Source organism: Macaca thibetana, chromosome 13, assembly GCF_024542745.1.
Source record: "Macaca thibetana thibetana isolate TM-01 chromosome 13, ASM2454274v1, whole genome shotgun sequence".
NCBI classification, from domain to species: Eukaryota; Metazoa; Chordata; class Mammalia; order Primates; family Cercopithecidae; genus Macaca; species Macaca thibetana.
Genome location: NC_065590.1, coordinates 1,263,665 through 1,280,962, shown reverse-complemented (window position 1 = coordinate 1,280,962; position 17,298 = coordinate 1,263,665). Strand labels below are relative to the sequence as shown.

The window sequence follows — 17,298 nt, the reverse complement described above, 5'->3', positions numbered from 1 at the left end:
ATTTAATCTACAACTACTTCAGTTTGTGTCTCTAAAACATAAGACTCTATTTTTAGACATAACTTCGATATTACTATCATACCTGAAGAAATAGTAGTTTCTTAATAGTGCTAGTATCAGTTAGTGCTCAGATTTCAATTTTCTTTTCTTTTTTCTTTTTTTTTTAGTATTTTGAGATGGAGTCTCACTCTCGCTCACGCTAGAGTGCAGTGGCGCCTTCTCGGCTCACTGCAATCTCCGCTTCCCTGACTGAAGCGATCCGCCCACCTCAGCCTGCTGAGTGGCTGGGATTACAGATGTGTGCCACCGCTCTAGGCTAATTTTTGTATTTTTTGTAGAGATGGGAGTCTTGCCATGTTGCCCGGGCTGGTCTCGAACTCTGGGGCTCAAGGGATTCTCCTGCCTCAGCCTCCCAAAGTGCTGGGATTACAGACGTGAACCACTGCACCTGGCGTTCAATTTTCTTTAGATATTTTTTATAGATTCTTCAAATCAGAATCTGAACAACGTCCAAACATTGCAATTAGATAAAATGTTAATAATGAAATAATACTTTATTACATTGATGCCCTAACGTATTTAACCATTTTTCTCATTTTTTGAACATAGAAGTTTTTTCCAACTTTATTATAAATCATACGGTGGGGAATATTGGGGAGTATTTGTTTGGAGGTCTAAAGTGTGTTCATAGCTGCAGTGTGAGGTCATTGGGTCTGATTGTAAGAACGTGAGGGCTCACATCACCATGTTGGAAAGGGCAGTGTGAGGTCATTGGGTCTGATTGTAAGAACGTGAGGGCTCACATCACCATGTTGGAAAGGGCAGTGTGAGGTCATTGGGTCTGATTGTAAGAACGTGAGGGCTCACGTCACCATGTTGGAAAGGTATTTAATAGAGAGATATATGGTGAAAAGAAAAGAAGAAAAGAGCTGAAGAAAGGAGAGAGCCAGAGAATGTCTGGGCAGGAACCGAGGTGGCCAGCGGAGAAAGGAAGGCGTCTTCCTGGGCTGCTTCAGTGTGTGCCGACAGCAGGTTTTCCGTTCTAGAGTGGATGGCAGGCAGGAAGTGCTGGACAGATGAGATGGCCCGTGGAGCGGTGACCTGGGATCAGAGCAGGCCTGCCAAATGGGGCCAGGTGGCTGCCCAGCTTCCCTGGAGTGAGGGCTCAGACCCTCCTCCCTGAGATATGCTAATGGGGCTCGGTAGAGAGGGTGCTGCCGGCACCTGAGATCTGCAGCCTTAGAAACTGGCTTTGGGCTTTCTCGAGGGAATGCCTGCTGTGTGGCTCTGACTCAGTCCTGGGACCTCTGCCGGGCAGTGGCGAGGCCACTTCCTGGAGGTCGCCATTTAGCCCTGGGTCATCTTTCATTTCCTGCCTGTGCCAAGGACTTCAAGGCCAGACTGACTAGTGGGAAAACACTAGTCAGTCGTTCAATAATGTTACTGTATTCAGCCAGAGATGTGGCCGTGGTGGCGGGTGACGAGGGGATCTCTTAAGCAGTCAGCCGGGCACGGTGGCTCATGCCTGTAATCCCAGCACTTTGGGAGGATCGGTTGAGCTCAGGCGTTCTAGACCGGCCTGGCCAACATGGGGAAGCCCCATCTCTACCCCAAAAAACGCAAAAAATATTAGCACGCCTGTGGTCCCAGCTACTTGGCCGGCTGAGGAGAGCCTAGGGAGGTTGAGGCTGCAGTGAGCCGTGATCATGCCAGTGCACTCCAGCCTGGGCAACAGAGTGAGACCTTGTCTCAAAAATTAATGATAATAAATAAAAAGCCGTCAGTCCAATTCCATACGCGCAGTTGCCGCTGTAGTCTGTGGCCATGCCGCCGTGAACATGCTGAACGTTCTCTCATCTCAGAGGCTGGGCAGGGCCTGGCCTGGTTAGTACTTGCTGGGAGAAAGTTCATGCTGTGTGAGCTGACAGCTAGGTTTTTGTTTTCCTCGTTATACCATCCGTATATTCCTAACTTTCTACAATGAACGTAGATCATTTTTATCATTAGAAGGGGGGAATGTCAATGCCATTTTTTTTTAAATAAGCTCTTTTTTTTTTTTTTTTTTAAGACAGAGTCTCGCTCTGTCGCCCAGGCTGGAGTGCAGTGGCCGGATCTCAGCTTACTGCAACCTCCGCCTCCCGGGTTCCCGCCATTCTCCTGCCTCAGCCTCCCGAGTAGCTGGGACTACAGGCACCTGCCACCTCGCCTGGCTAGTTTTTTGTATTTTTTAGTAGAGACGGGGTTTCACCGTGTTAGCCAGGATGGTCTCGATCTCCTGACCTTGTGATCTGCCCATCTCGGCCTCCCAAAGTGCTGGGGATTATAGGCTTGAGCCACCACACCTGGCCAAAAAATCAGCTCTTGAAATAGATTCACGGCCGGGCGCGGTGGCTCAAGCCTGTAATCCCAGCACTTTGGGAGGCCGAGATGGGCGGATCACAAGGTCGGGAGATCGAGACCATCCTGGCTAATACGGTGAAACCCCGTCTCTACTAAAAAAATACAAACTAGCCGGGCGAGGTGGCGGGTGCCTGTAGTCCCAGCTACTCGGGAGGCTGAGGCAGGAGAATGGCGTGAACCCGGGAGGCGGAGCTTGCAGTGAGCTGAGATCTGGCCACTGCACTGCAGCCTGGGCGACAGAGCGAGACTCCGTCTCAAAAAAAAAAAAGAAATAGATTCACTTCTCCTTACCTTTCCGTGAAAGGGGGAAAATACCTTTCTTCCCTCTGAACAAAGTAGGCAATAGCGCAAATTAAGCAGTTTGTTTCAGATTGCATGGGTGGGCTTGGCCTCTGCGTCCCAGCAGCTGTCCTGTTGCATCTATCCAGGTTGATGTACAAGAACCCTCTTCCCGGGGAGCCTGCCTTGGGAGTGCATGTGGTCCAGATGACGCCCTCATCCATCACCAAGCTAGCTGTGCATCCCGGGGTCAGTCCCCTGCCACCAGAGTCACATGTCATTATGACGGAAGCTGATACCAGCTGATTGCAGGAGCTGAACTTTTTTCTTCTTCCTTTGACAGTAATTCCAAAGGAAATCCAACGCTCACGCATGGAAAAGTGTCAGGACCAAAGCCCACATCCCACTCAGGGTCGGAAGTTGGAAGGGTGGAGTTTGTCTGCCCTACTCAGTTAGTCATAGGCCCCCCAACAGTATTTGCAAGGACATTGGGGTCCCCGTTTGTCCTCTGGTTGCATCTGCCACTATTGATGCGAGGACCAGCATGCTTTCCAGAAGCCCGATGCATGAGCCAGGGCGTTCCTCCGTGAATATCCAGCAGGCAAGGGAAGGAGGTGGATGAGGCTGAGCTTCTGCCGGAGGCCCGGCAGCCCCACCTCTTGTTTGTCACTAGCTTCTCTTCCTGGAGGAAGAGGCCAGGGTTGAAGCCCAGGCGCAATAAATCCAACAGTTCTGAAGTGTGGAGAGGGCTGAGCCTTCCAGCTGGCTGCATCTGTCCCCCAAAATAAAGAGCAAGCGGAGGTAGCAAGCAGGGCCATTATGGGATCCCTGAGTTTCTGCCTGTCGTAACGCTCGCTTATTTATTTATTTATTTATTTTGGAACGCAGTTTTGCTCTTGTTGCCCAGGCTGGAGCGCAATGGTGCAATCTCGGCTCATTGCAACCTCTGCCTCAGGTTCAAGTGATTCTCCTGCCTCAGCCTCCCAAGTAGCTGGGATTATAGGCGCATGCCACCACGCACAGCTAATTTTTTTTTCTTTCCTTTTTTTTGAGACAGAGTCTTGCCCTGTCGCCCAGGCTGGAGTGCAGTGGTGTGATCTCGGCTCACTGCAAGCTCTGCCTCCCGGGTTCACGCCATTCTCCTGCCTTAGCCTCCCGAGTAGCTGGGACTACAGGTGCCCACCACCACGCCTGGCTAATTTTTTTTTTGTATTTTTTAGTAGAGACGGGGTTTCACGGTGTTAGCCAGGATGGTCTTCATCTCCTGACCTCATGATCCTTCGGCCTTGGCCTCCCAAAGTGCTGGGATTACAGGCGTGAGCCACCGCACCCAGCCTCGCACTGCTAATTTTTCTGTATTTAGTAGAGATGGGGTTTCACCATATTGACCAGGCTGGTCTTGAACTTCTGACCTCAGGTGATCCACCCCCTTCGGCCTCCCAAAGTGCTGGGATTACAGGCATGAGCCACCGTGCCCGGACAACACTCGCTTATTTTTATTTCATTTTTTTCTTGATTTTAGTCAGGCCCATGTTCTGCTGCCCACGCTGGAGTGCGGTAGTACGATTACAGCTCACCGCAGCCTGCAAGTCGTGGCTCAAGAGGTCCTCTTGCCTCAGCCTCCCGAGTAGTTGGGATCACAGGTGTGCACTACCGTGCTCAGCTAATTTGTATTTTTTTAGAGACAGGGTCTCACTTTGTTGCCCAGGCTGGTCTCGAATTCCTGGCCTCAAGCTATCCTCCTGCCTGGGCCTTCCAAAGTTCTGAGATTATAGACATGAGCCACTGCATCTGGCCTCTCTTATTTTTTATTTATTTATTTTTGAGGCAGAGTTTCACTCTTGTTGCCCAGGCTGGAGTGCAATGGCACAATCTCGGCTCACCACAACCTCCGCCTCCCAGGTTCAAGCAATTCTTCTGCCATAGCCTCCTTAGTAGCTGGGATTATAGGCATGTGCCACCATGCCTAGCTAATTTTGTATTTTTAGTAGAGATGGGGTTTATCCATGTTGGTCAGGCTGGTCTCGAACTCCCGACCTCAGGTGATCCACCCGCCTCGGCCTCCCAAAGTGCTGGGATTATAGGCGTGAGCCACCGTGCCCGGCCCTCTCATGTTTAAACAAAGGAAAAAAAGAAAGATAGAAAAAGGCCATAGGTGAAAGCTTTGGTTGCTGTTGGTCTCTGTTGTATTTAGGCATTTTATTCAGACTGATCTGAGTAATTTGGCAGAGGCCCAGTAGCTGATACTTATAAATAACTACACTTGCTGTTTATCCTTTGGCCATCACTTGGGATTCTCAAGGCATTCAGAGACCTTGCCCTCTGGGACCGCTGCCCATAAAATAAATGAGGAGGTTGAGGCGGGAAGAATCTTCCCTTGGGCGTGATGAGGAACAGAAATTCCAAGATGAAGCTGGCCAGAGCTCTGCTTGGAAAGCCCCCTGTGCTGAGCCCAGCTGCCCCCATTTGCTGTCACTGGTTTTGTGGGTTTCCCAGTTGTAGCTGATGTCCTCCCCTTGCTTCCTTCTGCTCCAGTGGGCAGTGAGGGTGGAGGCAGGCACCTGCCCGCTGTCATTGCGGTTGTGGCTGGGGATTACCAGTGTTGACTCTGACTGCTCCCTCCTCATCTCCAATCACAGCTGAGGACTCTGATGGGAACCTCCCTTCATGGGATCCTCAGGGCTGACAGCTGGGGGCTTCCCACTCAGCCAGGCCCGTGCGGCATCTGCTGCCGACGGAGGCTCTGTCCCTCCTTCTCTCCCTCCAGGGTCCTCCAGCATCCTCAGGATAACTTCTGACCTCAGCATTGGCTTGGCCGTGGACAAAGGGACCGCCTTGGACCCAGCCTCTCTGTTCTTGATGTGGGGACGTGACTCTGACAACAGCCAATTCCGTCACCCAAGGCGTTTGAGCTTTCACCACACACGCCTCCCACCCCCTTTCCTTTTTCCCTTTTCCTCCAGGCTTCCCAGCCCAGGTGCTGCTGTTGGGACCCTGCTTCCTTCCCCAGAGTCAGGGCATTGTCTGTACACGAGGCCCATTCCCTGCCCAGCAGCCAAGCTCGAGGTCACCCTGTGGCACCCTGAAGGACGTGGGAGGGCCTGTGGCTGAGCCAGGGCGAAGCAGCACTCCCTCCCCGCCGAGCGCGCATTCAGCCTGCAGAAGGGAGTCCTTGCCTCTAACCCTAAACACAGGATTCCTTGAAAGCCAGTCATCCCAGGGCAGAGCAGGCCTATATCCTTTCTGGCTTTCTCTTGCTCCCGGTCCCATAGTCAAAATTTTCTCAGCAGCAGTGAACTCAGAGGCCAATCCATCATTCCTCTGGCAGAAACTGCGAGGCCCACGTAGCAGAAGGGAGACGTTGAAACTGTGGGGTCTCTGCCTTGGAGCAGCGGTTAGAAATGTGTTGATCTGAGCCAACAGGGCCTTGTACAATCAATTCTCCCACTAAGAAACTGGCGGGGTGCCCCCTCCAGCAGAATGCCAGAGCCAGCGTCTCCTTAGAGTCCCTGAAGCGCCAGCCTCCTCACCACATGGCCGTTGTCGGGGTTCTGCCAATTCGCAAGGTCCTCCAGACATTGTTTACATGGGTATTGTCTGTGTTCAGGCTGCTGTGCATGTTCTTGAACCACACGCGTCTTGTTGGGGTCAGTCCATGAAAGTCTCCATGTGACTGGGCACGTGGATAGCGTGGAGCATGCCAGCAGTCCTGGGGTGCACACGTGTTTGTATGTACAAACGAAGGTCTATTTCAGGGTGGTAAACTTCACCACCACGAGAACAAAGCTGCTTTCTCCTCTGAACCTAAATGACTTAGAGAAAAAACATGCAATTTGTAAATTGCCTGGACATTCTCAGAGAGACAGCAGCTTGGCCCAGAGGATAATCTTTGTTTTGTAGCATTCTGTTCCTGGCAGATTATAGTATGATGTCCTTTTTAAAGGAGAAGGAGGAGGAGCAGAAGGAGGAGGTTGGGCTGACTGAAAAACTGGAAAACTTTTTATCTAGGGTGGCAACGTTAAGTACTTTCTGAAATGTTCTTTGCATGCATTTGGGCCGTTAAAAAGAAAAACAAACGTGAACTACGTTTTCATTTCCTGGAATCCATGTTACTTATCTTTGGGATGCGGTCTAGAGAGAGCAAGCAAAGATGGTGGTCACAAAATGCACAGGACGTAGGAGAATCCTACCCCAAACCCAGGCTCTCTGGGGATGACCGGGAGCTCAGGAATGGTGACAAAAGTCCAGCCAACCTCCTATAAAATAACTTCTGAAGCACTTCCTACCAGAGGCCCTACAACCATACGAAACATTGCAACAACTCATTTTGCAGAGACCTGGAATCTTGTAGGTCAAAGTGATCTACCAGGTCAGCGGTCCCCGAGGCAGGGCTCATCTCCACACCAGTGCTGATTTTGAGAGCTCCTGTTAGGAGAAAGAGGCCCGAGGGGGTAGCATGAATGGGCATACGGTCACGGCCACAGCCGCGTGGCTGGTCTGAGCACGCCTCCATCCCTGGAATCTGGGACACTTGCGGCTCACGTGGTTTTTGAAGAATCCTCTATGGAACTCCTGTTTGGTATTTCCTTCCCAGAATGTCTTCATCCCGGGCCCCTTTCTGTTATTTTCCCGTCTTCTCAGGTGTCCCCTTTATGTCTGAAAAACATAAGGCAGAGCAGAAACGCCCTGTGTAACCAGATCTCGAGACGCTGGCCTCGTAGGGGTAATCCTGCCCGCCCCTTGCAGCTGGAGGAACCCGAGGCTAAGACACCCACTCCTGGCCTCACTCCTTACCTTTCCACACCCCTGGCAAATATCCCACCTTCCCCTGTGGCCAAATGGAAAGGGCAGACTGCACTGCCCTACCGTGTTTTGTTTGTTTGTTCGAGACGGAGTCTTGCCCTGTTGCCCAGGCTGGAGTGCAGTGGCTCGATCTTGGCTCACTGTAACCTCTGCCTCCCAGGTTCAAGTAATTCTCCTGTCTCAGCTTCCCGAGTAGCTGGGATTACAGGTGCACGCCACCATGCCTGGCTAATTTTTGTATTTTTAGTAGAGACAGGGTTTCACCATATTGGCCAGGCTCATCTTGAACTCCTGACTTCGTGATCCACCCGCCTTTGCCTCCCAAAGTGCTGGGATTACGGGCGTGAGCCACAGCATCCAGCTATCTGCCGTGTATTTTAAACGCTGTGAGGTGTGTTCATGCAACATGCAAGAAGAGCAGGTGATTCTGATGCTCACCTGGGTTCTTTTCCTTCTGACAGATCCGTGCATTGAGGGCTCGAAAAGCACATTTGTCTCTAGTGTTACAGATTTGCTTCCCAACAGCCAGTGAAGCTGGGTAGTGACAGCCTCCCGCGGTGACGAGACAAGTGTGCTGGCACAGAGGCCTCCCCTAACCTCGGTCCTCTGCCCCCAGCTCCCCGCCGGCCCAACAGCTGTCCTTCCTGCACAGCGGCCTCCTGAGCACCCTCTACCTGCACGTGCCTGACTGCCCGGCGCCCCTGCTCCGGTGGCTGTTCCAGGTGAGGACGCGGGCCTGCCACTAGGTGGCGGGAGCGCTGCAGTCTGGTGGCCTGGCAGGCCCGCACGCCGAGGGGTGGGCACTTCACCTCTTGCCTTAGGTGCTGCTTGGCTGGGCTCAGGCTGGGTGGGAGGAGGGAGGAGAGCTGATTGGGCATCGATCCCCACCATAGTGCTAAGAATGCCAAGGTCAGGGAGGTGCAGGGGGTTCGCCTGTGGTCTCCCAGAGCGGCGAGCACTGGGAGCCTCTGCTTCCCTCGAGGATGTGTCTCTGGGTGCTGCCTGTGCCCTCAGCGTGGCTTTCCTGAGGGACCTGGTGTACCCAGTGGACTTACTGTCTAACCTCTCAATGAACGGGTCCAAGCCCCTCAACAAGTGCTTCCTATACGACAAAGCTAATTTCTTCACCAGCGGTCACAGGTCCCTCATCCCATAAGCAGCGGGAGGGCCGCTCAGGGCCCACGGCAGTCCTGCAGTGCCTGAAGTGTGGGCCCTCGTGGGTTTGGAGCCGAGGGTGCTCGGGTGTTAGAGCGCGTGCTTCCCGTATGTATACAGTCGTAGGTTGGCTGGGAAAGCCTGGAACAGCTGCCCTGACTGCCCCGTTTTTTTCCTCCTGGTTGCTGCTAGAACGTTTTGCCATAGGGGAACGTGCATTTTGCCCAGGGCTTGACACCTTTGCACAGAGACAGGGAGTGAGAAGCCAGCAGGGATAGCCCAGGAGCCAGCCACTGTGATCTGAATGCCAGGCATGAGGATGCCGTCCTGGCCTTGGCCCCACCCGGAATCATCCCTGTCTGGGGACAGGCGGGTCACAAGTTCCAGCTGGTCCCATTCCTGCCAGTTGGAGCCTGGACCCCAGCTGTAAATCAGAGCCATCATGTGGGGTGGATTATTCCAGGAGCGGCTCGGCCTCGGCAGGCTGGCTGCAGTCCAGAGAGAGCCCTCCCGCTCTCCCTTCGTGCTCTGGGTCCTTCACCTTGCTCCTCCCTACCCCGGAGGAGGAAGACATGCAGCTTCTGGGGCCCTGGTGTGTAGCTGCTAACCTTGCCAGCCCCCAGTCCCCCACCCAAGGCCCAGAAGGAGCAGTGGGTGAGTAACGGGGAACAGTGGGGCCATTATTCCCCACGCTGGCCGCTGCAGCCCCTGCTCCTTGCACAGTGTATGACGGAACACACAATTGAGCATTGGGAGCCACAAAGGACCCATCTGAGACGGCGCCCACAGAGGGGCCCTGCGTGACCCTGACACGGCGTGGAGTGCCTTCCCGGGGGCGTGTCGGTTGCCTCTGGGTTCAGAGACCCCCATCCTGGGAGGCACAGGCGAGCCCTCCCCTGTCTCTTTCCCCATCTCCATCATGCTGGGAGGGGGCTGGAGGGGAGAGGAATTCAGGACCCAGCCCTGAGGTCAGACAGACAGACAGACCTGGTGTGAGTTCTGGCCCTGCCACCTACTCCTGTGTTGCCATGGGTGGGTTTCTTAGCATCAGCTCTGTGCCTCGGAGCCAGGCCCGAGGGGCCCATGTGGAGGGAAGTAGGACATCCCGTGAGCTGCCTTGTCCTGGTGCCCTTGCAGAGCTCTGCTCTGGGCCTGGGTGTCCTGCAAGGCACGCTGTTAGTGCAGAGTCCAGTTCACATTTTGCAAGAAGGAGAAACAAGATCTCCCACCCCCCATGGCTGAATCTAGATCCATGAAAGGGGCATCCTGGCTTTGGGGGGCCTTCTGGGCAGTGTCCTCAGGGGACTTACAACCTCGAGCAGTTACTGGGGGCTGTGGTTGTGGGAGGCGGAAAACCCACGAGGGCTCCTTCCGCAGGTGCGAGGGTGGTTCCTGAGGTCCCGGGGTGGGGGCGTGCTGGGCCCCAGGAGGAGCTGGACCCAGGGATGGGGAAGGGTTGGGATCCCAGGACTGGCCTCTGCTGCTGTCTCACCACAGGCTCCATGGCCAAGTAAGGCCAGACCCTGTTCCCAAATCTGGTTCCTTAGGAAGGAGAATCTGGTTAGGCTAAGAGGGGTTAAGTGGTCCCCTTATCCAGTCAAAGGCAGCTAGGGAAGTGGGGTCCCAGGGCTGCCGGGGCCACGCCTGTACCTGGGGTCCCTACTGAACCAGGGTGGGGTGAGGTGGTCAGACTGCTCCAACCCTGCTCCTTCGACGTTCTTGGAAAGGACAGCCTGAGTTCTCTCAGGGATTCGGTCCCGTGTACTCCTCCCAGGGGCTTTAATAGGGTGTGCATGGGACTGGCTGAGCTGTGCCCTCGTGTGGGCCAGCCTTGCCGGGAGAGAGAACATCAGCAGGAGGTGTACACCCTCAATGAACGTATGTTCTTATTGGGAGAGACTCAAGCGTTCAGCCAAGAAAATGTAAGAGGTTATGGCAGGAGGAGAAAGGCAGAGTTCTAGATGCCAAGCAGGAGGTGTCCACACAGGCTTCCTGGGGGCGGGCTTGGGAACCACCCTGTGAGGGGGGAGAGCGTGTGGCCCTAGGCAGTCCCGCTGGGCTCTGGAGCCTGGTGACCTTAGAGTTGACCCAGTTGGGGCGAGGTCTCCAGCCTTGGCCAGTTATCACACAGACACTTGGTGAGGGCTGTGACCCCGGACTAGGCGCTCCCTCCATGGTCAAGGCTCAAAGAGGGCCCTGGGCTCAGGGCCCTGGCAGCAACAGTGCCCAGCCCCCGGGGGAACAAGAGCCTCAGTCCTGAAAGGAGATGTGCCCACAGTGCCCACAAGGCAGACTTCCCTGGGTACTGGGGAGGAACGATGTGGTGCGCACAGCGTGGCGGCCATGGTCAGGAGCTTGCTGAGTGCCCCTAGACCAGATGGCACCTGTGGGCTGCTGCTGTCCCATTGCTCATTCCCTTGTCAGCCTCTCTGCATGTTCCCAAACCCCAGCTTCTGACCATCAGGCTCCAGGAACATTCAGATAAGGATCCCAGAAATGACCACCCCACCCTTGTTTGAGGACCTGTGTTTGGTACCTTGGAAGGACCTTCCAACCTGGTGGTCTCAGATGACAGTGAGTTAAGGCGCTGACCTGGAAATGATTCATGGATCACGGAGAAGGCCCACCCTGTGATTGTCCTGCCGCCTGTGATCAGTGCAGGCTTTCTGTCCCTTACACGGGGCCCTGCCCTGGAGGGCCATGGCTGTGACCACAGGGAGCGAGGGGCAGGGGGACCAAGACCCCCATGCCAGGAGGTCGACGGAGTAGGAGGTTTCAGGTGACACAGACCTGGGTGTCTGGGCCTGGGTGCTGGCTTTGCTGCTCACAGGCTGTGTGACTCTGGGGAAGTCGTTTGACCTCTTTGAGCTTGGTTTTCCATCTTTCAATTGGCAACAGTGACAGTGTCCTTCTACCTCATGGACTTACGAGGATTAAATGGGATTTATTTAATGTGAAGTCGTAGAAGTTGCTACTATTGCTTTTTAGGAATGACCCAGCTAACCAGTTTTTTTGTTTTTGTTTTTTGTTTTTTTTTTTCCACCTAGCTGCTGACTTGGCCTCCAGAAACATCTTTGGGAGCCTTCGGTCTTCTGTGGGATCTCAGCGTGGATGGAATCTTCCTTCAGCCGGGTCAGTACTGGGATGCAGGGTGGAGACTGGTGCGCTGAGCTCCCACGACTCTTAGTGCCTGGAGCCCAGCTGCAGGGGAGATGCTGGTGGGACGTTGCGTCACTAGGGGGTGGCGGCATCAGGCCATCTTTGGCTCAGCCTCCAGCATTAGTAAAAAGCTGAACCAGCAGGCCCCTTGGCACCTTGAACTGGCCTCAGATCTCAGTCCCTGTGGCCAGGCCAGGCTGACCTCACTGCTCTTGGGATGCCAGAGCAGTCCAGGACAGTGGGTTCAGACTGAGACAGGCTCTAGGTCTGAGGGGACAGCTTGCTCCCAAGTCCTTCCTGAAAGCGCTGGTTAGCTTGGGAGGGTTCCAGGAACATCCGCATCAAATCAGGCTGCTCCTTGGGTTGGAGTCACCGAAGGGAAGAGTCTGAAGCTGTCTCCCTCGCTGACAGCCTTCCTTGGCTGATAGGACATCCACAGTGCCCCTGAGTTTGGTCTGGGTGGGAATGAGAGCCTCAAGCTGGTGCCTTGGTTGTGGCATTTAGGTGGTGTATTTAATTCCTCTTTATAATGCTTTCAGATGTTTAGAGTTCCACAGAAGGAATTAATTTCCCTCCTAGTGGCTGCACCCTCCCTAGACTGTCATCATTTGGTACCTGAACCTAGACACTTCGGCACCAAAAAATATCATGTAACCAGTTGAAAGCTGCTTAGGCAGACAGTGAGAGGGACTCCCAGGTGGTCAGACCCAGCCTCTGCCCCAGCTGTAGGCTGCGCACCCCAGAGCAAGAAAGCACATGGCCCTGAAGCCTAAGGCTCTAGACCAGGATGTACCATGAACCCCCAGCCCTTTGAGTTTCTCCTTTTGTGCCTCTTCTGCTTCAGGAGTTGGCTGAGCTGGGACCATCTGTCAAATTAGAGCATTCCAGACTCCTCCGCCCCGCTCTCCATGGAGCCCTCTAACCGAGGTCTTCTGAATAGCACCAGTCTCAACACCCTCTCCCTTTTCGTAACCTCTGCCCCTGTAGCCCCTGATGCCCTTTGGAGCCCCAGGGGCCGCCTCTGCGACATGCCTGCCCTTTAGGCGAACAGAGGCCTCCCTTGTCCTGCTCCCTGCAGTGGTATGTGTCTCCTCCTCTGAGGCTGAGGGGACGCCCCACTCTCCTTTGCTTCTTGCCACGTTGTCTCTGTTGCGCTCCCCATTAGGAGGGGTCAGAAACAAGCTCTTGAGCCCCCTGTCAGCTCAGCTCTGGTTCTTCCAACTCCAGAGGATCTCCCGTGGACACTACCTGAGAGCCCAGCCTGGGATTCTGTTTCCCTGCCCAGGGGACCAGGGACTGGCCTAGAGAAGTCCATGCCTGGGGTCAGGATCACAACTGGTGTGGGGAAGTGAGAGGCCCGGTCCGTTAGAGAACTGAAGGCAGGGACTACAGCAGATGGTTGCGTACCCAGGTTCTTACCACGTCATTCACAATAGCTAAGAGGCAGAAGCAATCCAAGTGTCCATCCGTGAATGGATAAACAAAATGTGGTACGTGCATACAGTGGAATATTATTTGGCCTTAAAAAGGAAGGAAATTCTTTGAATGTCCATGATGCATTATTTTAAAAAAAGAGAAGGAAATTCTGACACATGATACAAAATGGATGAACGTTGAAAACATTATGCTGAGTGAAATAACATACAAAAGAACAAACATGTATACGAGGTACCCAGGGTAGTCAAATTCGTAGAGACAGAAAGTGGAATGGTGATTACCGGGGGCTAGGGGAAGGAGAGAGTGGGGAGTTACTGTTTAATGGGTACAGAGTTTCAGTTTTGCAAGAAAAAAGAGTTCTAGAGATGGATGGTGGTGGTGATTGTACCACAGTGTGAATGTACTTGCTACCACTGAACTGTGCACTTAGAAATGGTTAAGGTGGTAAACTTTATGTTATGTGTATTTTACCACAACTGAAAAAAAAAAAAAAGCCAGGTCAAGAGCAAAAGGGCCAGGTGCCCAGAGAGAATCTGTCAGAAGTCAGGACTAAAGATCAACTGCCATTTCAGGAAGCATTTCTAAGGTTAAATCAGATCCAGGATTGATGCAGAAGGAAGTCATGCTCCTCAGGATTTCACTAATAGCCTGGGGCTCTTGAGTGTCTGAGAGGACGGCAAGCCTCTGGCGCACAGAGCTCAAGGTAGACTGGGGCTGTCTCCCTTGCCACGTATCTATGATTCGTGTGTGCGCGCGCACATGCGTGTGTGTTCAAGTCGCTTCTCATACGTAAGCAGGAGATTTGTTTGTGTGTAAACTCCCATCCTTTCCTGGAGCTTGTGGTGACCAGCAGTTCTTTCCAGACTGTCCTAGGGAGAGTCTTACGCCATTGCCTTTATCCCCACCTACTGAGTAAGGGAAGAGCTGAGGGGACCAGGACTTAAGAGTATTGACAGCCAGGCGCGGTGGCACAAGCCTGTAATCCCAGCACTTTGGGAGGCCGAGACGGGCGGATCACAAGGTCAGGAGATCGAGACCATCCTGGCTAACACGGTGAAACCCCGTCTCTACTAAAAATACAAAAAATTAGCTGGGCGTGGTGGCGGCGCCTGTAGTCCCAGCTACTCGGGAGGCTGAGGCAGGGGAATGGTGTGAACCCGGGAGGCGGAGCTTGCAGTGAGCCAAGATCATGCCACTGCACTCCAGCCTGGGTGACAGAGCCAGACTCCGTCTCACAAAAAAAAAAAAAAAAAAAAAAAAAGTATTGACTATTATGGGTGTGCTCCAGTGACTGAGGCTGAGGGCCCGAGTGGCCCAGGGCTCCCGTGTGCTGGGGCGGGGGGTGACGGGGAATTGTATTCCTGGATAGGGAAGCAACACATGTGCATGTCAGCTGTGCAGAGCGTGGTGCACTCAGAGAGGGGATGCTCTGGCACGTCGCCACGCCTCAGTGCAGTGAGTGTTCGTTCATTTATTCAGCTAAGACATTGAGCACCTCCTTCCTCAAGCGCTTCGCTGGATGGCAGAGAGAGGAGCGGGGATGAGTAAAGTACGGGCCTCTTCTTAGGAGGCTGATAGGTGGGAGGGGATTAAATGAGCAGTGACCATCAGAGCCAGAAAGGAGGCAATGGAAAGAGGAACTACCTGTAGGCAGGTGGGTTTGGGGTGTGGGGAGGCAGGAACCAGGAAGTTCTTTGTAGAAGATGAGACAGTTGAGCCATCTGTGCCAGAAAGCAGGGACTGCAAACTCAGTTGCCTGTGGGTACCGAGTGAGCAAAGTCTGAGAGCTCCTGCCCGGTGTAAAAGGACTGTCTGCATCAGGTTTGGTGCAGGTAAACGCAGGTCTGGTGTTCCCAAACCTCTTCATTTTCAAGAGAAGCCACATTTTAGTTAGGTTGTGTTTTGACTATTTGATAACAAACACCAAGAGCAGTTTGTTACCTCACATGACAAGGAGTTCAGAGGCAGGTGATTCGGTCACACGTTCAGTAGATGTGCAGTCTGAGGACTCTGGATTCTGCGTGTGCCTTCTCACTACCTCCTCTCCGGGTTACAGAATGGCTGCTGCAGCTCCCAGCACCATTGTGTTCTCAGGAGACAAGAGTGTTGAGGGCAGCAGAGGAAAGGATGGGACGTACGAGGTCGCTGCTTCTCATACTTTCCTCTCTTTTTATCAGAACAGTTTTTCCATTTTGTTTCATTAGAACTGGGTCACGGGCTTTCGAGTCACTTGCCATGTTGTTTGTCCTTTGAACATCACGGCTGTGTCTGAGGAATTTCCAGCCTCATGAATCCTATCCCTTTAGGGTGGAATGCATGAGATTTACTCTTCCAGTCTTTTTTTTTTTTTTTGAGACGGAGTCTCGCTCTGTCACCTAGGCTGGAGTGCAGTGGCGCAATCTCGGCTCACTGCAACCTCTGCCTCCAGAGTTCAAGTGATTCTCTTGCCTCAACTTCCTGAGTAGCTGGGACTACAGGCACACGCCACCATGCGCGGCTAATTTTTGTATTTTTAGTAGAGATGGGGCTTCACCATATTGGCCAGGATGGTCTCTATCTTCTGACCTTGTGATCCACCAGCCCTGGCCTCCCAAAGTGCTGGAATTACAGGTGTGAGCCGCTGCGCCCAGCCAAGGTTTATTTTTCTAGTCTCTTTTAAGATACTTGAATTTTTAGTTTTCAAATTTCCATTTAGTCCTTTTTTTTTTTTTTTTTTTTTTTGAGACAGGATCTTGCTCTGTCCTTCAGGCTGGAGTGCAGTGGCACAATCATGGCTCACTGCAGCCTTAACTTCCTAGGCTGAAATGATCCTCCCACCTCAGCCTCCCAAGGTGTCTGGGACTACAGGTGCACACCGCCATGCCCAGCCAATTTATTTTTATTTTTTGTTGAGACAGGGTCTCCCTATATTGCCCAATTGCCCAAGCTGGTCTCAAACTCCTGGGTTCAAGGAATTCTCCCACCTTGGCCTCCCAAAGTGCTGGGATTATAGGTGTGAGCCACCACACCTGGCCCTTTATTTCTTTTAATAGTTTCTGTTTCTCTCCTGGGATTTCCTTTTTGTTTATTGAGTATGAGCAAACTTTCTTTTAACACCTTGGACATAGCCATAATAGCTGCTTTGAAAATCCTTGTCTGTAATTCTAACATCTGGATCATCTAAGTCATTACATGGAATGTTTAGTATGAGAGTGAATGCTTGTTTAGAATAAGTAGAGAAATCATCCCAAATACTTAGGCCTTGGGAGGTTCAAGTTGCTTTCCACTGAGCTCAGGATTTTTTCTTATAGCAATGCTTGTTCATTGCAACCTGACTTCGCTTCCCATCCTGGAGCACTCACGGAGGCACATGCCGGTGAGGGACCCCAGAACCTAAGCTTAATTAGCTTGATGGTTAACTGGCTTCTGGCATATAATAAACCTGTTTTCTGCTGAAGTAGCAAGCTCCTGTTTCTGTTGCCTGCGACTCAGAGCTCTGACTGCTCAAATAACCACCCTCAGGCCAGTCTCAGCAAAGGTGAGTGGAATGCCATTGTTCTTCCGCTGGGGTGGACCCATTTTCCTTGAGCAGACACCGGAACAAAACCAGAGTTCCCTTACCAAGGAAGAAGGGAGGCGTGGCTCTTGGATAGGCACCACAGACTGCCACGGCCGGGATATGGATGTTTTATTTTTGTTGTTTTTTGTTTGTTTTGAGATGGAATTTCACTCTTATTGCCCAGGCTGGAGTGCAATGGCATGATCTCGGCTCACTGCAGCCTTTGCCTCCCGGGTTCAAGCAATTCTCCTGCTTCAGCCTCCCAAGTAGCTGGGATTACAGGCGCCCACCACGCCTGGCTAATTTCTTCTGTATTTTTAGTAGAGACAGGTTTTCACCGTGTTGGCCAGGCTGGTCTCGAACTCCTGGCCTCAGGTGATCTACCGCCTCAGCCTCCCAAAGTGCTGGGATTACAGACGTGAGCCACCACGCCCAGCCGGGATATAGATGTTTATGTGAGATGTCCTCTTGATAACTAACTCAGTTAAGAAAAAACCACTGCAAACCCACCTGCAGACTCCGTCCAA

At 52.8% G+C, this 17,298-nt stretch overlaps 2 protein-coding genes across 4 annotated transcripts in view; both read left to right on the top strand.

Moving 5' to 3' along the window:
• Positions 1 to 17,298, top strand: part of ANKRD39 (ankyrin repeat domain 39) — a 745,852-nt gene that overhangs the window by 621,303 nt on the left and 107,251 nt on the right. The gene's annotated exons all lie outside the window — the stretch shown is intronic.
• Positions 1 to 17,298, top strand: part of FAM178B (family with sequence similarity 178 member B) — a 218,462-nt gene that overhangs the window by 129,952 nt on the left and 71,212 nt on the right. For 2 of the 3 annotated variants that reach the window (XM_050755103.1, XM_050755102.1), the window contains 2 exons: positions 8,099 to 8,204; positions 11,685 to 11,769. The exons of the other annotated variant lie outside the window; for it this stretch is intronic. In XM_050755103.1, coding sequence (XP_050611060.1) covers positions 8,099 to 8,204; positions 11,685 to 11,769 — 191 coding nt within the window. The remainder of the gene's footprint in view (positions 1 to 8,098; positions 8,205 to 11,684; positions 11,770 to 17,298) is intronic. 3 annotated transcript variants of the gene reach the window in all.